The 20,998-nt window shown below is 45.6% G+C and overlaps 1 protein-coding gene across 1 annotated transcript in view; it reads left to right on the forward strand.

The window, feature by feature from the left end:
* LOC133344582 (glucosylceramide transporter ABCA12-like) overlaps positions 1–20,998 on the forward strand; it is a 53,993-nt gene that overhangs the window by 8,968 nt on the left and 24,027 nt on the right. The window contains 18 exon segments of the mRNA XM_061554579.1: positions 1,237–1,306; positions 1,899–2,033; positions 3,035–3,187; positions 4,520–4,706; positions 7,195–7,348; positions 7,350–7,414; positions 8,886–9,082; positions 9,734–9,891; positions 11,603–11,851; positions 12,394–12,583; positions 12,842–13,085; positions 13,734–13,820; positions 14,605–14,698; positions 15,697–15,824; positions 17,740–17,821; positions 18,324–18,432; positions 19,476–19,530; positions 20,192–20,369. Coding sequence (XP_061410563.1) covers positions 1,237–1,306; positions 1,899–2,033; positions 3,035–3,187; positions 4,520–4,706; positions 7,195–7,348; positions 7,350–7,414; positions 8,886–9,082; positions 9,734–9,891; positions 11,603–11,851; positions 12,394–12,583; positions 12,842–13,085; positions 13,734–13,820; positions 14,605–14,698; positions 15,697–15,824; positions 17,740–17,821; positions 18,324–18,432; positions 19,476–19,530; positions 20,192–20,369 — 2,535 coding nt within the window.

Here is a 20,998-nt window from a genome sequence, read left to right on the forward strand (position 1 = left end):
TAGTTAATCAGAAAACATGTGCCAATTTAGCCACAATCACCTGCTCAGCTAGAGAGCAGATTAGTGGTTGTGGTCTAAATCGACCTGTGAACGATATTCGACTGAAGCCGAAAATATCCCTTGCAAATTGTTCCCAGCATCACGTGTGGCCTTTTCAGGGTCCCCTGTGCGTTGTTACGGGGTTCCGACAGGACTTCGGAGTCTACGCACGGTCCACAGAGTGCCACGAGATTCACGCTCCATAAAGGGATAGAACATTGCGTCCCGTCTGCATACAATACCAGCCAACATCCATCACTGCGTGTTCTAGACTAGCTACAATTGGAGGCCAAGTGAAATGTCAAATACTCTCTGTCAGTATGACACGTAACAGACCTGAAAACTGGCACCTACCCACACCCGCTGGTCTGACTTCATCCAGTGCCAGTATTAATATTGCCCTTCAGCGTTTACAAGCACAGAACCCTACCCACTGTAGTGATCGTATGTATGGGTTCCTCAGACCAGCAATAACAGTGAGAACCTCTGCACTAGGATATGCACATAGTGAGCTATCACTTATCAAAACACACATTTTTCTAGTAATGAATTACACCTGTGTTGTGCATTATTAGCAGTAGCATGCTGTGCTGTAAATGGCTTTGCTTGCGCATTCACCAGAAAACATGAAAACAACAACCAATAGGCACAGAGACATTTTCCATATTTTGTGATTCACATAAAATCAACATTTGCTACCCTTTCTCAAACCACTGCTGGATGAAGGCTTACCCATGCCACATAATTCTTGATAGTTTGTTTGATCATAGTAGCTTACTTTGCTGGTCATAGTGGGTTGGGTCTGGAACTGGTTCAAATATCACTCACCGCTGACATTAGCCAAGGTGAAGATTCAATCTTAAGTCCGCTCACTGCGCAGCTTGATAAACATTGCACCGCCACTCCCCCCCGCACCCGAATCAGAATGACACTACCGTACTCCGTGAGTTACAGTAGTGGGGAACTAGCCCAGCACGCTGGACCATGAAGATGGAGCGGTACTCATCTAATAAGATAAACACAGCCTCAATGTCAGGCTCATTAACCAGCCACAGTTAGGGCAATGACTTGACCATGGCCAGTAATTATACAAAACAATAGCATTTGGATTCATAGAGCATCTTATACGCAACTATATCTCAAGACATGACTGCCGGCACATCTCAAGACGCTAATCACGTTTTCCTTGCTCTGCAGTGCCTGCTATCACCCACGGCGTTCAGCTATGCAAGTCAGCTGATGGGTCACTTTGAAGATCAGGGTATCGGTGAGTGACCCTTGACCCCCCGAGGGATTGCTTGACAGTTCCCCAGGCGGTGCCTGTTTTAATTCGTCGCACCTTCAAGAGATGGTCAAAAAAGTTTCGTTTAAAAAAAGGGGAAAACTAAAATTAAACTCACAAGGTACTTTCTAGAGGTTCTAGTGTATTATGTCCAAATATCAAACAAAATGCTGGGACACATATGATTTATGTGAGAGAAGAGTATATGTCGCTAAAAAAATATCCAGGAAACAAAGAGATCATGCTGCATAACCTTTGCCTGTGTAAGTATGCCTATGCTCTGACTGCACTTTAGTTTGTCAGCAAACCTGATTACCCAGCGCTGCACCTGTATTGCCATGAGAACTCTACCCACATGTGTGTGTGGTGTGTTTTCGTGTGTGTGGTGTGTTTGCGTGTGTGTGTGGTGTGTGTGGTGTGTTTGCGTGTGTGTGTGGTGTGTGTGGTGTGTTTGCGTGTGTGTGTGGTGTGTGTGGTGTGTTTGCGTGTGTGTGGTGTGTGTGTGGTGTGTTTGTGTGTGTGTGTGTGTGGGGTGTTTGCGTGTGTGTGTGGTGTGTTTGCGTGTGTGTGCACGCAGGCGCCCAGTGGAGCAACATGTACCAGTCACCCTTGTATGGGGATGACATTTCGTTCGCCTACCTGTGCTGGATGCTGATAATTGACACGGCCATATACTTCATCGTGGGCTGGTACATCCGCAACGTCTACCCAGGTCAGTGTGACACTGTGAGCGGCAGAGCGTACAGGCCTCCACCCTCTGAACGGTGTCGTTGGCTTTTTAGATTGGTCCACCTGTCCAAATTATATTACCACGTTCTGTTGCTGTATAATATTTAGACCGCGTGATCGACTAAAACTAGGCCTTTTATAATTGGTACGTTCGGTAATATCACGCACCTATGCTGAAACTTTGCAACAAAACTGTGTACAACAGTAGTGTGCATACCACGAGATTGTGACATGCTAGGAACTCCAAACAAACGTAACACGGCAGGTGCAGCACCCCACAGTGTATATTCAGCATAGTTTATTGCATACGCATTGCAAAACAATCTATTGCAAGAAATACAATGAGCATAGCAATATCGAGCATTTGGAAAATACAGCATGGACAACACAGTGTAGGAAAAAATGAAGTTTCAATTATTGCGGAATAAAGCACACCATTACAGCAAACACATATAACAGATTTTAGCACAGTGAAATTAATAAATTGATGTAAAACAGGCTGAAATGTAACACGTAAATACAATTCCAATTTGAAAAGCACCTGAGTCTGATCGTTTGTTACCGCACACTGTTATGAATCCAGTCCATCACAAATGTGCACTGCACGTAGCAACTCTAAATTCAACATTAATGTTTCATAACGAAACAAATCAAATACAGTAATATTATAGTGCACGCAATACCAGGTAAGGTCCACTGAGCTATATAGCTCTTTTTCAGAAGCGATCTGGCCACAAATGATAGCTCAACGAAGTGGCTTATCACGTGGAAAATTATAGCAGCCAAATACCCTAAAACGCAAGTTTCCAAATATGGAGGGCATAACCGAAGGACCCGGAGAAAAATCCACACAACCACGGGGAGAGAGACACGCCAACTCCAAATATACAGCAGGCGTCATGGTCTGGATGGAACCCACGACCTCCTGCGTACCAGGCGAGGTAGTTAACATCTCGTCACCGTGGCACCTTTTGTGTTTTCCAGGGACGTATGGGCTGGCCCGGCCGTTCTACTTCCTCTTCACGGTGAGCTATTGGCAGCAGGTGTGTTGCTGCGGATCTCGTCGGAGGCCCATGGGATACCTGGCCAGAAACATGGCTCACGAGTCACCCGCTGACTCCAAGACGGACGCCAAGGGTAAGAGAATACTTACGGTGCTTGAAGACTGTCGTGAAGATCATAAATGTTAGACTGGGTCTGCCGTGATTCTCCAGTTGATATGTGTTTGTTCGGCCATTGACTCCTGATGTGTCAAATTATAACCTGCCTTATGCATTTGCGGATTTCCATTTCCAGGTCTCAACCTTCAAAAAGAGACTTGCAGTCTTAATGTGCTCTCACATGTTTTGAACGGAGGTCATTGATTTAGTTAATTGACTGAATGTATCAAATCATAGCCTCTTGTCCATCTCCTGATGGGTGAAGGCCTCCCCATACTGTGTCAGTCGTGGGAGTCGTTTGACCATACTTCACCACATTTGTTGTATATCACTCACCGCTGATCTCAACCATGGCCAGGAATCACACTCAGATCACGTGGTTTATAGCACAGAGCACTGAGCGCTGTACCAGCGCTCTGCCGCAGAATGTTTAAACTTGCTTTTAATGTTTTTTTTTTGCAAATAGTTAAGCATTTGTGCTTATGTCATGTCTGCATGGTGTTGGTATCGCTGAATGTGACTCCTACTGCATCTGAAGGGCAATTCACAGCCTCAAACACGCTGATTGTTCAGTTGGCAAGGTGAGAGCGATTCATAAGTGGTGAGACCATTGATCAGATGTGCCACGCGTCACAGTGACGTGTTTTCTCTAGAGTCAGGCCCTAAAGTGTGGGCAGTGTTGACTGAATCTGTGTTTGGCAAAGTTATTTTTGACGTCAAGTTACAATCGATGAGCAGGCCACTCTCAACCGTACATCGCCAAAACAGACCGCCTGTTCATTAACTGCTCTTGTATATCCATCATTGTGACTTTAAACTGCTACAAAGCATTGAACCATCTTGCCCCAGCCTAGATCATTGACATGCTGCACTCATTGGTGTGGGGATGTGGGATGCAGATCTTCTATGCATTCCCAGGTCGAGATTTTGCTCTATGGCTGACCCAGATTTTCCCCATGTAGCTCCCAGGCTATGGAACGCTTTTCCACGAGACATCAGGATCTCTGAGTCTGTGGACATTTTTTTAAATGCGCCTTAAAACCTATTTATATGTTTCCACTTATTAAACTCTTAGTTAATTTAGTAAATTATTCTTAAAACATATTTATATTATTATTTATGCCGAGTGTCTGCTGCTGCTTTTCTGTACAGCGCTTTGAGATCCGTGATGAAAGGTGCTATGTGAATGTAATGATTATTATCATAACTTCACGTTCGCACAACGTGAGAAGTAGTTGTGACCGGTCAGAGTAGACCGTGCTTCGGGGGATGACGGAATGCCCGCGTACGTCTCCGCTTGGCGCACCAGATGGCAGCATGAGGCCGCAACTGGAGGCGGTTCCAGCGGGCTTGACAGCCGGCGTGTCGCTGCGCTCCCTCACCAAGCAGTACAGCAAGGGCAAGAAGGCTGCTCTCCAGGACCTGAGCTTGGACTTTTATGAGGATCAGATCACCACCCTACTGGGCCATAACGGAGCTGGCAAGACCACAACCATGTGAGTTAAGAGGAGTTTTGCTTCTCACGAGGCATCATCCAGAGCATGCTTAGGGCTTACAACACTTCTGAAGAGGGGTGGCAAGATGCGGGCAGAGTAGTACGCAAGAAGGGGTCACTCTTTAGTTGATACGCTGGTTGATAACCACTCGATTAGTCAAAGTCAAATTGGTTTCCCGCTCAATTGAGTATGGCGTGACGTTCATTGCCCCTTTACAGCCCCGAGCCAGTGTGTGAATTCCACATTCTAGATTTGAAGCTTTCGTGACTGCAAGGATTCATACTCTTAGTTCTTTCGGTAAAGTCACGTAGGTAAAAAATGAAATTAAAATTAATAAAAAAATAAAATAAAAACAATAAAATCACGACGTTTCGGAGGCAACACAAGCTTCCGTCTTCAGGTGAAACTGTCACAGCAAAATATCTGTATTGATACAGCATTGATACAGATATTTTGCTGTGACAGTTTCACCTGAAGACGGAAGCTTGTGTTGCCTCCGAAACGTCGTGATTTTATTGTTTTTATTTTTATTTTTATTAATTTTAATTTAATTTTTAACCTACGTGACTTTACCGAAAGAACTAAGAGTATGAATTCCACAATCCTTTGGCGAACGTGAGTCTTCCCACAGGACACCCGCTGTTGAATTTGCCCCAAAGTTGACACTCATGTAGTTCATCCCATGAAGGCTCGAGTGGACCCTCAGCTGGGGTTCGAACTCTCGTAACGTTCCGATTGCAAACCGCAAGCCTTCTCACTGGTGCGAGCTGGCCAGTAGTAGACCTTCAAGGCCTGGATTTGTTGTATTTTGTTGCGGTTTCTCTCGACGTGATACGTTTGCCGCCTATGTTAAGCATTTCACCTCCACTAAGAATGCCATTTTAACATGCGTGCCACCAATGTCAGGCCTGCAATGAGTGCTGAGTTCATACTTGCACACAATAAATACATCCCATGTGAGTGTGAATTGTTTAACAACAACAAAAACGTGTGAATCTGCGTTATAATTATATGAAAAGTTCTGTATTTAAAGTGGGAATAATAATTGGTTTGATTGCCAATCAAACACATTGTTGTATTCAACAGGGGACATCTGAACAAGTCAAGGTTGTTTTGAGTATTTTCAGATGGACATTTTAGTTATGAATATCACGTAACTTCATATATGTATACTGATATTTGATTAGCAAAACTATGTTTATAAAATGTAAGCTCACGTTTTATAAGGTGACGTTTTTAGGGAAACTATGTTCAGGCATGTTTATTGTTATTGTAAGTGCATTGTAATGTTATTGGTGAAATGGCATTTCTAGAAAGATGCATTGCCTGTAAACGAATGTTTTCAGCGTGTAATTCCTCAGCTCAGGGCTTTCTAAGCTCCATTCTTCAACTCCACACTCTCCATTCTTCCCGTTCAATTGTCATTTCCATTTGTCTGTCGCCCCTGGAGAGCTTCCCAGTTCCCATTCTCGGAGGGGCCTCTGAAAATCCTTTGGCAAATGATTCTTGCAAAGAGGTTGTTATTCTGGTGACTTTGCAATGAGGGTATTGGGGTCTCTGCTTAGCGATTAAAACATATACATGCAATTGTTCATTAGGAAATGCAAGCATTCGATTATTGATACAAGTGGAGATCTGGGTTTGAATCCAGGCAGTTGGCTGTGATTAAACTGGGTTCTCAAAGGTAGTGAGTCAATCACAGCCTGGTCACCAATGATCTCAATAATAATAATAGAACATTCTAGAGCACTGGAATATTGCAAAGCATTATAAGGGTGCTGGAATAAATCACATTACATTTGGTTCAGCACTTAATTTCCTGAGAATGAAATATAGTTTTTACTGTCATGTGACACACGTTACCCCCTACTGTGCGCACCAAAGATAAAACTGGAGGAACATTTGAAAAATAATGAAAAAGATCAAGTGTAAATCTGCACCATGGTAGTGTGCAAGCTATGGGAGTTGGAACTCCGGCACAGATCAGTGGAGAAACGCAATGTCTGAGCACAAACGATGGCTAAAAAAAACTTATTTTTTTAGTTTACCGGGTAAGACCAACTGAGATATATAGCTCATTTTCTGAAGCCACGGGGCCACAAATGACAGCGCGAAGAAAGTGGCTTTTCACGTGGACATTTATAGCAGCCAAATACTATAAACGCACGTTTCCAAATGTGGAGGGAAAAACTGGAGGACCCGGAGAAAAATGCAAAGTGATCAAGGGGAAGGAGAGACACGCACACTACTAATAAACAGCAGGCGTCAGGTTCAGGATCGAACCCACGACCTCGTGTATACCAGGCAAGGGAGAAAACATCTCGCCACCGTGGAGGGTGAACCTGGATGGGCCTAAGGGACTTTAGTAGAGCAGTGCCCACCCCAGAATTGCCTAGTGCCAAGTCTCTCACGGGGGGTACATTTTATGCCAGATTCTGCACACCAGGCGAGATGGTTAACACAATCACCACCACGCGGCTCGCCGCAGGTCGCTGCTGATGGGCCTGTACGAGCCGAGCAGCGGCTCCGTGCACGTGGGCGGGCGCGACGCGCGCACGGACATGGCGGAGGTGCGGCGCCAGCTGGGGGTGTGCCTGCAGCGTGACGTCCTCTTCCCGGCCCTCAACGTGCACGAGCATCTGCTTCCTCTACGGACGCCTCAAGGCGCTCGGCTGGTCACGGCAGCGGCTGCAGCAGGAGGTGGACACGTGAGTCGTCGCGCCGAGCCGTCGCCCGCCGTGTGAACGAGCGTGAATGTGGATGCGGTGCCGGCGAGCTGGGCCGTGCGCACATTGGCACCGTCGTGATCCTGCAGTGAAGCCGATTTCACTTTGCGCAACCCCTGCGACAATCGCCTAAGTTATAATTCGCTTCGTTTTGTTGGGATTTTTCTTTATAAAGCAATAGTGTAATCTTGTCAATCATCTAATATCAGTATTGAAACAATGTTCAAAAGCAATAAATGGCCTTAGGTCATGTGTTAGTCGTTTATTTGCAGTGATTTTTGCCATCGCTGATATTTTCTACAACTTTGGCTGTTTTTCTGTCATAATTCTGCTGAAAAGTAGATTTTGACTAAAGCATGAATTTGGTCCCAAATCTATTTTACACGGCAGCCTTGCAGAAGAGCCAGTGCTGTTCACTTGACAAGTGCGTGTGGCTTAATACTTACATCCAAAACTATCTTTTTAATGTGCAGAGATTAACTTGTGTCAGTTTATGTATTTATTATCCACAGTGCTACAGCCTATGATGAGTTCCTCAGCATTAATCTGTTTAGAGAACTCTTGCAGTTGATGCGAATTCTCATCGGATGGATAGCATATGACCTCGTTTCAACACAACCAAAATCATATTTTTGTTCTGTACATCTTTCTTTGGTATTTATAGAATGTACACACCCCTCATATATTAATGCTTGCCATACTACAACGCTGTTCAATTCATAACACACTTCAGAAATTGGAAACAATACCAATACATATTGTTGTTACCAGGACCCATGCAGTTCTTGTTAAGTTGAGAACATTTAAAAATGCAAACGGATATCATTTTTTCTCAACAGCATTCATCCAGCAGTGGATCCATACAACAAAGCTGGTGGATTATGGGCAATAAATTAACAATGAACCGTCGCCAACAGCATTTATAATAACATTAATATCCATCTATCAATGTACGTTCTGGCATTATTTAAGCAATACAAAGCATGCTTAAACACATAGTGCTGGAATACATCGCTTGAAAATACCAATTGGTCGACTGACTTAATTCTTGCTTTATACCATGTATGGGAGCCAGTGTTGCCATGGCTGGCAAGTAGGGCGTGTGGGCCTGGCAGCCTGGGTTCAATTTATAGCGACGGCCAGTAGACCACATTGACCAGCATGTTGAATTATTGCAACACCAAACTTACACAGCATGGGGGTATCTTCAGCCAGCAGTGGATTGACAAAGGGCTGTGAATTATTTGTAATTGTTATCATCACTTAATCTCAACACTCTCCTGAAGGTGGAACAGTCAGAGCATATCAATGACTTTATTCCGTGCAGAAATTCTAAGGGCACCCTTAAATTGTCACTACAGAAAAGGCAAGACTTCATCAACATTAAAACCCACACGACACGGTGCGCAGTTAATTCTCATGCGGGTGAAATAATATTTGTTCTTGTGTACAGCTTCTTGAATGACCTCGGTCTCTACAACCACAAAGACAAGCTCGTGGGGACACTGTCGGGAGGCATGAAGCGCAAGCTTTCCATCGCCATCGCCTTCATCGGAGGCTCGACCACGGTCATTCTGGACGAGCCCACGAGCGGCGTGGACCCCTGCTCTCGGCGCAGCATCTGGAACCTCATCCTCAAGCACAGGGCTGGTGAGGGACGATGCGCCACGGGCGTACTCGCGCGCTCACGTGCACCTTAGCGCCGCCACACCGTGAGCAGAGCGGGCATGAGCCAGGGGAGAATGCAGGGTTTGCCGCTCAGATACGAGTGCGGATCTGCGATGAGCATGGAGAGGGGGGTGGGTTGCTGCTGGCAAGCCCAACGCAGAGCGTGGGGGTCACGCGCCGATATAACAACTTAACGGCTTCTGAGCCGTATGTATGTACGTATGTTGAACTTCTTTCGCGAAATATGTCGCCAACTGTGGAAGGTATTGGCAGGGCTTGAGGTTACTTTTAATTCCATGATGGCATGAAATTGGTAATATACTCGATTCAAACATCTCGACCACATTAACAATCACAAAATGTGGAGGCTCAGCGTGGATGATTGCACCTTTCTCTGTAGCCTACTCTCTATGATAATTAATTTTCATGTATGTTTGTTGAAATTATTTCGCACCGTGAATTGCCAAACGTGTTAATCGTACGTCGGATGAAAAACTGATGACGCACGCGTACGTCATCGGAACGGGAACGGGTTAATATGTCCTCGCCGACAGCAATCACCGTCACGGTCCACGAGGCTAACGGGCGGATCCTCGTGTCGGTGTTTGCGTGCGCGTGTGTGTGAACGTGCAGGCCGCACCATCATCCTGTCCACGCATCACCTGGACGAGGCGGAGGTGCTGAGCGACCGCATCGCCGTGCTGGAGCACGGCAAGCTGCGCTGCTGCGGGAGTCCCCAGTACCTGAAGGAGATTTATGGGCAGGGCCTGACGCTGACCCTCACCAAGAAGGTTCGAGTTCAATCCCAATGCTGAAAGATCACCTGCACATGACTCAATAGGGATCACACGCAGCAGCAGAATTGTCCCACTACTCTGACATAATTTGGCAGGACCCTCCCGAAAAAGAGAATTGAGACTCAACGAGGCGTTCCTTGGTAAACAAGCATAACGATAATAACAATAACAATAATAACTTGAGGCTTGGTACGAGGTTTTATTTTTCACAATAAGATACAATGTTAATTTAAGTTTTCTGAAATGATGGTCTTCACAATATGTTTCCCTTAACATTTTAATTATACTTCCTATGGTTAGCATTTCGTTGTGCTTTGATGTACTTCAAATACGAATAAATATTGCTCAAAAGTTCTTCAACAGCAGCTCACTGCTGATTTTCTAGAATTAGAGTAAAATAAATGGCAACATTTTCTACGTGCACCACAATATCAATTGAACTTGGATTCCACAATATTAAAAGAATATTATTCGTGCCGTCATTGTATTCGCAAGCTAAAACTGGTGTAAATGAGAATTTGAGGGGCATGAAAGTCTGTTATAGCGTGCAAGAGACAAATGAGGAGAAACCATAGTTGACAGGAGAAGTTTGAAAAATCTAAACTTGTCCTGTTTTGTCGGCTTGTGCAGTGACAATGTGCTGGTAATTAGAGATATCAAGATCGATGTCTCTACTTGCATAAAATCATTACTCCGATTATGCACAGTATAAAATATAAATCCTATTTTACTCACAGAGTATACACTGTATGCCTCGACTATGTGAGAAATGAGAAAACCCACACACGCATGTATGAGCATCTTTCTTCCTGTACATGAAGATCAATATTTTGTCATCATCAGCTGTGGCCAATCCACTGCTGGATGAAGGCCTCCTCATACTACCACCATCGCTTACATTCCTGCGATGTCATACATCCACATGAAGCTGATTAATTCATAATCTGGCAATGCAAGTGGATGATTATGATGATTATGTCTGCGTGACCCTGTCTCTAAATCGCTAGGTCACAGATTAAAGCCACCATAGATAGAGAGTACATGTCCATCATTAACCCACCGCCACCCAACACAGCCAATTAGTAAGGCTTTGTCAAGTAAATACAACGTGCCAGCAGTTAGTTACTACTTCAGCACACCGCTGTGTTGGAGAGTTAAACCAGCAACGTTTACAATTTGAGCACGACGTTTCGCTGGTGATTACAACCAGCTTCATCAGGCGATAGCCAGAATTGTGAAGAAGTCTTCCTGTTTCTGTCTTAAATGAAGTAAAGGTGATGTCATCACTGTGAGTCTATCAGGTGCAAAGACCAGAGGGGGGGGGGGGGGTAATAATGTAGTCGTATGAATTACAATGGATTAGTTTAACAGTGTTTGGTATTACCTTTTTGTTTGTTGCGGTTGCACCCGATTCAAGAGCCGAATGGCTCACAGGGCTATACCTAATAAATGAAACTGAAAACTGAAACCTTTGAATCTCTGCATCTTTGCAGGATAATGTTGGTCGCGAAAGCCTACGTGTTAAACTCACCATAGATAGAGGCTGAGTGTGTAGCACTCATGAATTGGGTGACACGACCCCACTTTGTACGGATCAAGCGATAGTGGTGGTGGTGGTGGTGATCACAATGATGGCTGGGTTGACCCCACCGTCACGCGTCTTCCAGCTCAGTGTCTCACACCTCTTGCCGTCTTCCTTTCGCAGAGCGCCGCGCTGGGCTCGAGGTCCCCCTTCGACCCGGAGCGCGTGGTGTCGCTGGTGCGCTCGGGCGTGGAGGGAGCCGTGCTCAAGAGCGGCGAGGACAGCTCAGGCAACCGCAACGCGGACATGGTGTTCCTGCTTCCCGCACACTCGCAGAACGTGCTCGGCCAGAGCTTCCTCGCCACACTGGAGGAGAACATGGAGGAGTTGGGACTCTCTGGCTATGCCATCTCTGACACCACGCTTGAGGAGGTGTGTGAATGCGTGCACGTGCGTGCGTCAGCAGCGAAGTGATGTCTGAACCTGCCCTAGGTTGCTCAGGCTCAGCTCAATACTGCACTCCGACCACGGCAGTGTCTCTGCTGACAAAGGCAACCCAGTGTGGTCCTGGTCTTTCCAGTTGCTCGCAAACAGCATGCCATCCTGGTTATCGCTGTGGGTGTATTAACCATAAAAAATAAACACGCCATTTGGCTGCATAGTCGATGTTAAGGCTCCACTGACGTCATTTGAAATGTGTCGGCCATTTTGTGTTAGCCTCATGGACAAAATTTGGCAAATTCCAAAAATGGCCGACAAATGACTCAATTTGGTTTACACATCACAACATCGACCCGAGTGTGACGCTACCGCAGACTATGAAATACGGTGCATTTGTGATAGCCCTGCGCTTATAAGTCTGACGTGAATACCAAATGTACTCTATTTGTCATTATTATTGTTATTCACTCTTAAGCTACACATTTCAATATTATCTATAACTGCTTCTGCTTGCTTCTTGTGGGTTCTTGCAGGTCTTCCTCAAGCTGGTGCAGGAGGCTGAAGACCAAAGTCTGAAGGACATCACCAACAAATTTCCCGAGGCCGAATCCGGCTCCATAAACTCCGAGACAGCTGCTCCGCCTGATCACACGAGCCCGGCCGCCTCTGACACCAGTGACACTGTCAGCCTGGAGAGCGAAGGAAGCAGTCAAGACAGCTTCGGTAAGGACATATGTGTGTTTGTTGAACTTCTTTCAAACCGTACTTAGCCAACCGTGCTCATCGGAGGTGCGGGGGAAAAAACAACAAACTAAACACTAAAAATAACTTCTAAAGAAAATAGTATTTTCAATCGAGACATAAAAGTTCACAGCTCCAGTGGCTTCCTAAATATTGGAAGGTAAGAGAGCGTTCCGGACGGCCGCGGAAGCGCACCGGAAAGCGCTTTGATCCTCTGCCTCTCTTCTCTTTGGCGCACAGAGAAGCACCTGGTGAAGAAGGAGCGGGTGACTGGCATCCACCTCTTGGTGCACAAGACCCAGGCCCTGATCTACAAGCGCTTTCACCACTGGAGGCGCGACGTCAAAGGGGCAGCTGCTCAAATCGTGCTGCCCGTGATCCTCGTGGCGCTCGCCATGGCGTTTGCCAGCATGGAACCCGGCGTCCCGGAATATCCGAGCCTCCATCTCCAGCCGAGCCTCTACAGCAGTGCTTCCTTCTTCAGGTGCGCGCCTGTCGCTTGCGCCAAACGACGACGACATCGTCGTCGTCGTTGTCGTCAGCAGCGGCATAATCGGCATCATCAGCAGCGGCGATACCATAACACATTCCTGCGAAGGGAGCTTGTAGGAACGTTGGGTTGCTTGGTCAATGGCCAGGGTCAATAGTGGCGTGGTGTATTCCGCAAATATTGCCGACTGTGAGGGCGGGCACAAGCCGGCGTGAGTAGGTTAAACGTTGAGTTTTATAAGGGCACCACGGGGTGACCAGCCCCTTCCCACCCAGCCCCACTCTCCCCACCCAGCCCCTCCCCACCCTCCCCACCCAGCCCCTCCCCACCCTCCCCTCCCCACCCAGCCCCACCCTCCCCACCCAGCCCCTCCCTGCACGACGGACGGACGCAATAATCCCCTGTGGGCTGGTGTAACTAGGAGGTTCCTACCAGTATTACTCTCATTATAATCATTATCAGCAGTGACAGCAGTTACAGTATCAGAATCTAATAATTATTATTATACCTCTTCTCCATTGCCCATTCTTTTCCTATTCCCTCCCCCCGCAGGAACATACCCTGTAAATATTGAATTAAACTCTGCGTGATGTGTATGTGTCTAATGAGTGTTTCTTTTCTTTTTTCTCTCGTGCATCACAGCTTGCACAACAGCTCAAGTGCGTCGGCCAGCTCTCTCACCTCGACGCTCATGAAGCATGCCGCGTGTCTGGACCAGCCTCCGTCCAGGTGAGATAGCAGTCCGAGCCGAAATGTCGTCTTTTGTGCTTCTCTTGCTCGGTAGTTTAACTTCTTGGTCGCACTTGCGTGAGCTTCTTGCGATCCAGAGGAAATGATGAGGAATTCAAGTGCCAACAGTTTGTACCCATCCAGATAGCTTAACAGTTTAATTGTTTGTGAACGAACCACTTTATACACGAATTTGTGACATATATCTCAAATCTTTAGGACGGCGTATCTCCATATCTGCCACATCTCCTGCATCCACAATTTCCCTCAGCTGCTGCTGAGACCTTCATGCATTGATCACACTCCAACACAACAATCACATCTGTCTCATCTACAGCCTCTGTAAAGGATTGGGGAGATCACATCTCCCCAATACTTTACATTCTCCATTGGCTCCAATTATAATCCCAGATCAATTTCAAGATGACACCATCTACGTACAGTGCGAAAGAAGTTCAACATCTTCAAGTTGCTTCATGAGATCCCCCCCCCCCCCGCCTCTCATCTCATTCTATGCTTGGGCAGCCAAGGCTTTGTCAGTGGGAGGTCGCTCATTCTCCTCTGCTGCCCCCACTGTCTGGAACTCCCCCCCCCCCTTACCCCCAGTTCAAGTCCAGGTTCAAGACCTTCTTTTTGCATCTGCCTATGGCCAAGTGCCTCTTCTCTGTAAAATCAATATCCCCGGTGTTTCTTTGCAGCATCAGCAGATGCTCCTGCATCTAGACGGGGTTATATAGCTATGACTGTCACGGAGTATGTGATGTATGCACATTTATATTTTTAGGAACAACTCCTGCTGGGCGAATAGGCCTCCCACATCTTGGCTTCCTTCTGCCAAAGGTGATGAATCCTCCTGCAGCTGCACGTCCTGCAAAGAGGTAGGTGCTCTGATGTGCTTTGACACGAGTGTATTATGTATTCTGACCACTGTGTGGAGTGCAGCGTTAAAATAAAGCACCCACATCAACAAAATAATTAGTTTTTGATAGAACACCGTTCATGCCAGGGCATCTCAGAGTACTGTACACCCAGTGAGAAACTTACATCACATCTCAGACATTTGAAAGGGCACCCCCCAGTGGCAGCTGTCCCTGCGTGGCACAAGGTGAGTTGGTGCCTGGCCTGTGAGCAGGCATTAGTACACCAGGAGCTGGAGATAATTGTTGTGTGTAATCTCAATTGAGTATTTTGCGGGACATTTAAAAAAAATAACTTATCAAGGTTGAACCATGATGCCGGCACACAATGACCGACTCATTCTAGATGTCCGGGGATATTTAATAGCCCCCTTTATGGTGAACACGCCGCAGTAATGATCAGGGAGGCCTGCCCATTTCGAGCTGTGAACCTCTGCCACAAGCGGGGAATGCACCTACTGCTGGGCCATGTCACTGCCTCAAAAAAATTAAACATGAAGCCTCACTATCTTTAGAGATGTGGTACGCCAGGTGAGGTGAGGTGTATTGCAGGCATCGTGAGTTCTCAGTGGAGGTGAGTCTTGGATAAGGTTAGAGGTGAGAGATATGAATAAGATGAACCTGAGCAATCGATTAAGTGGGCTGATCCCACAGAGACAATGGCACGAGTAAAAGGTATAGAGAGATTGAAGAGAGGAATATTCAAATTAAAAAAATAACATGTATGTGAAAGAAAAATGCTTATAAAGTAGCATGAATGTATATGTGGCAATGTACAAAGTACGATGGAAAAAATTAAGCAGCTCTCTTAGGAGGGTTTGATAAAGATGCTTTGTAGATACTGTACATGAATAATGCTTAATTATTTCAAGTTAAACAACGAGTTCCTTTAAGAAATGGAGTGCCATGAAGGATGCCATTTTTTTCAATCTAACATTTTTCATGTTTGTACCCAACAGTTGTGCTCAGCTGTGCAGGATATGCCATCCTACACCAACGTCAACCCACAATTGCAGATGTTCAACCTTAGTGGCTACGACGTGGAGGAATACCTGATGGGTACCACCTGCCAATACTTGCTCAAGAGGTGAAGCGGTGTTTATTGCCATTGTGTAACAGATTATACGTCCCTCTTGTCATTATTTAGGAGCTTATTTTCCAAGTAAAGCCCATTGAGCCATACAGCTCTCCCTCAAGGACGATCTATGATATCGTTGGGTGTAAATCGAGGCAGAGAGTGAGTTATAGTCTTGGTAATAGCTGTGGTCCCATAGGTGGAGTGTCACAAGTAAAGTATGTATTGGTTCGTGCGCACGTGCCGTGTGCTTATGTGTGTGCAAGTCGAGTACAAGTCTCGTGCTGCTGCTGCTGCTCAAAAGAGCCGGCGAGTAATAGTGGTGGCACTCACGTCTGTTGGCAGCCCTGAGCTAGTGGTGGAAATTCCACGTTACACTGGCAGGGCAGAGTGTATCCATTTGACGAACACTTTTGACATCCTACAAAGTGGATCTTGTTTGCGCTACCCCGGCAAGATGAGCCGCCCTCTGATCACAATGTGAACTCAGCGCAATTTTCCGTCTCTTCGTTGAGCACTTTAACCAGTGCAATGTGGCCACATATACACACTCCAATACAGTGCAAAACATCACCACGCGCGCATTTACTCACATACCACCCAGTGATCACACCGGGAATCATACCTGTGCACCCATGCTCATGCAAGCGTACATACTCAGGCACTGAAGTGTGCACTTTCATCTACACACACACATGTATTCGCTGTATATTCTTGTGCACATGTAGAGGGACACGCAGATGGAGATCTTCGTTTCCCGTGTACCTTGAATAGCTTTTAGGTGCGTCTGTGAGCAACGATGCACCATTTTAATATTGTTGCAAACACATCTTAAATTTACATACTTTACCGCCGTCATCATTTATCTTATAGCTAAAATAAAACAAACGTGCAATAACATAACATTTTGAACAATGGCCCTTATTTAGAACAGTGTGTAAAAAGATTGTGGTTAATGTTTTGGTCGATTAGGAAACAGTTTTTTGATTATGGTAAAAAAACGTGTCGTTTTGAGTTGAAATGTATGTGATGTGCTGTTGCAATTTCTTAAGGGCATCTAAAACATACAATTTGGTCTAAAAGCATTGCTTACCAAGCTTATCTGTGACGTCGTGAGATAGATTGTGGCACCTGCTTCTTGTCAGTGTCATACCAATGAGGTCTACATTTGCAGCTTAGTCATGCACGGCTGGATCCGTGTGCGTGTCTGTGTCCACTGGAGTTGTACATTCCAGCAAAATAACAATCACCTGTCGCAAGCAGCCTCAATTTGTGCTTACAGGAAATTGAAGCTGCCATTATTAATACGGGAGTGTTTTTATTGAACGAAATATTACACACGTGTAGTGTATTGTAAGCCAAGAGGCTTTTTTGCTAAAATCCAGAAAAAACGGTGAGAAACGAGTCAAGTGTGCCCCTTCACATTGAGTGCTCCCGTCGTGTTAACACGAGCACTGGACCCGAGTTCAGCTCGATTTACAATCGTGGAGCCTCTCCAACCTGCACACCCTTGACTCAAAGACCCACACATTGACCGTAGTCTTAATATAGATTGGTGTCCAGCAGCTAAATAAAAAAATAATCAGAAGTATTTCTGTCTTGGCATCAACCTCCGGAACGGTTCTCTGCTGCAGATGACCTGTCCGATTCCACTGGGAATTAAAAAAAAAAACTGAAACGTTATTATCTAGCTCATAATTCATTATAATTAATGATTTTCAATCATTTACATTTTACGATAGCTCAAGAACATTGTGCTATTTATTACCCCCTGCCAAATTGATGTCCCTCTCAGGTAAAAATGCTTTGTTGAAAAATTAATCATTCAACCAAACAAATAAGATAAATTACTGGACAAGTCATCCACATTATTTGTGATAACATATCACCATTTAATTAAGCAAAACAAATTATTGCCTTTTCACAGATATGGCGGCTGGAGCTTTGGATTGCCTCACACTGCATCATCTGATCTTGAAGTTGTGCCAGATAACAGGACCCTCACCAAGGTGAGTGCAGGGACTCACAGCTGCCAATTCAAATTGAATAAAATCATAGATTATTCCTTCAAGTACGGCGAAACCGTATGAAGGTTAATTACAAGCAAACTATTTTGTCAGTGTTATTAACACAGCATTTATATTTAACAAAATCTCGTTTGTAGGAAAACTAAATGTAAAAAATATATACATGCATATAAGGATGCTGCCTTGGGCACGTTTTTTAAATCCCTCCGCCACAGTCCATCCCGTGCTATAAATTGATACTCAGTCGATCAGCATGTCACGTGCGGTGGCGTAAAGTGTGGGTACTCTCATCTCTTGCGAGACATCTGGCCACCGTGAAAGCAGAGACCTAATACCCTCTAAAGGGGCAGTGTGAGGAATAAATTGCAGATCTACACCTTTATCTTTAAGTTCTGCTTGCTTATAAATGAAAAGCATTGTTGCGTACTCTTTTGCAGTTGCACATAATTTCAAGAGTCCAATGTTTTTGTGCGCTGTCGTCCAGGTGTGGTACAATCCCGAGGGCTACCATGCCCTCCCGGCCTACGTGAACAGCCTCAACAACCTCCTTCTGTGGGACAACCTTCCCGAAGGAGAGCACCCCGGCGATTACAGTGCGGTTCACTTCCCACTCACACTCTTTTTCTTTGTAAGGTCAAAAAGGCCTGGCGACCAGCAACAAACAGTGGCATCGTAAAGGTTTAATGGATAAGATTAAATATGTTTCTTGCCTTGAGCACGGTTGTAGAAAGTATCGACGATCGAAGGGGATTTCAAAGTCAAACAAAGCAGAAAGATAACTGTTTTGACTAGCAGCGTGATGGTTAGGGTGGGTCCGTGGGTGGGTTAGTGGGTCAGTGGGTGTGTTAGTGGGTCCGTAGGTGGGTTATGGATCCGTGGGTGGGTTATGGGTCCGTGGGTGGGTTCGTGGGTTAGTGGGTGGCTCAGTGGGGGGGTTAGTGGGTCCGTGGGTGGGTTAGTGGGTCGGTGGGTGGGTTAGTGGGTGGGTTGATGGGCGGGTGGTTTTGCTGCACTCTGAACACAGGATGAATTACATGAGACAGTCAGTCCTCAACATGAGTGAATTAAGGGGTGAAGTTCATAAGAACGGTAACCAATGTGTTAGCGATAGAAGAGTGAGTGATGAGGAGGCTACTGACTGCTGTCTGAGGTAGGGGATAATCATTGTACAATTTGGTCAAATTATCTGTGCATTTAGCCTACAATTCAACATTATGCTTATTACATCTTCATTCATCATCATCATCAAACAGTCACTGATGTTGCTATGATCACCTCCTTTGCATTTTAGTAGTTTGGTCTAGAGGCATCATACCGACTCTTAGTGAGGGCCTCTGCTGCAGCCTTAATTCACGAAGAAACACTGTAGTAATGTGTATGTGTTGGCACTGTTAAAAGTGTTGATTGGATTTGAATGTAAAACAATAAACACATTGTCACTTACACGAAGCAGCAGGAACTACACTTTATTAAATGTTTGTAAAACAAAAACACACTTTGGTTTCAAAAGCAATTCTTCAAGTCGACATTCACAAATTATACCACAAGCTATTAATAAAAAATGGCGTGATTTTTATGAATACAATTGTCAACTGAGAGTGGCTAGAAAGCTAACATTGCATGTTTCTTGTTGAAGGGATATCTGTGAACAGCAAACCATATGCGGGCCAACAACTCGGTCAGGATATGATGTAAGTTGCCCATTTGAAAAAAAAAATGTCACATGCGAGAAACACACACCACACATTCGACTTTCCATAACGCCTGTTTGGGCCAAGTCTAATTTTAAGCAGGCACCTACGTCTTAAGAATAAAAAATGGCAAATCCTTTATGAGATGATTGTGTGACCAATGTCAAGGCCACCTATTTTTGTCTTGACAGGCATATCTATAAAATTGCATAGTTGTGAAAATAATACTTAAAAAAACAAGCGATAAGATTTGTGGGAAATCCAGCGGAGTGATTCCTTTGGTTATAATGGTCCCGGCCATAAAACTGTGGAGTTTCCACAATTTACACAAGGCAACCAGATGAGATGAGTTTAAGGAATCCCGAACAGTAGTGCGTTGCATTGTCAAGTTGAGTGAACACAAAAGCATGGATCAGTCTCTCTTAAGTCATTAGGTGGCAGGAATCAACGCAGCTGGGCAATATTTCTAAGGTGGAATAATTAAGTTCTAACCACCCCAAGACACACGTGCCTCGAAGGACAGGGTCTGGTCAAACTGAGCACCAAAAATGGGATGAAAGTGAACGTTCGTGAATCGGTGACTGACGTCGTTTGACTTTGGGCAATGGAAAGTCACAAGCCACACTCTAACGGTTGCCGACGTGCGATCGCGTCCCTTCAGTCTGCAGAACCTGGGCGACACGGGTGTGGCCATCTGCATCCTGCTGGGCTTCTCCATCATCACGGGCAGCTTCGCCACGGCCGTCGTGCGCGAGCGCATCACGGGCTCCAAGCGCCTGCAGCAGATTTCCGGTGTATCCCCGACATACTACTGGGCCGTCAACTTCGCTTACGACATGGTGCGTGCGTAAACCGAGTCGCCTCAACTCGCTTAAACGGGTCTCGAGTACTCGTCACTCGGGGCCCGCGATTCCAGACCCGGCGTGTGTCGCTTTGCTCGCAATATGCGCGTCTCTGTGGAGGTGGGCTGGTGCCTGCGGAGGCCAGTAGTGCGGAGCTGGCATTGCTGACACCTGGCCACAAATGATAGCTCAACGAAGTGGCCCATTTTTCGATTTAAAGCTTTCGTGACTGCAGGGATTCATCTTCTTGGTTCTTTCGGTAAAGTCACGTAGAAGGGAAGTAATAAAATAATAAAAATAAAACATAATAAAACAATTCTCACGACGTTTCGGCCACAACGCAAGCAGCCGTCCTCAGGTGAAAACCAGGTCCGTCGAGGCGACAGAGTCTGAAGACTCTGTCGAGGCGACAGAGTCTTCAGACTCTGTCGCCTCGACGGACCTGGTTTTCACCTGAGGACGGCTGCTTGCGTTGTGGCCGAAACGTCGTGAGAATTGTTTTATTATGTTTTATTTTTATTATTTTATTACTTCCCTTCTACGTGACTTTACCGAAAGAACCAAGAAGATGAAGTGGCCCATCACGTAGCCATTTATAGCAGTCAAATTATCTAAATTACGATCAA

The sequence above is a fragment of the Lethenteron reissneri genome, chromosome 20 (assembly GCF_015708825.2).
Source record: "Lethenteron reissneri isolate LAM-NWPU_2019-01 chromosome 20, ASM1570882v1, whole genome shotgun sequence".
Classification (NCBI taxonomy): domain Eukaryota; kingdom Metazoa; phylum Chordata; class Hyperoartia; order Petromyzontiformes; family Petromyzontidae; genus Lethenteron; species Lethenteron reissneri.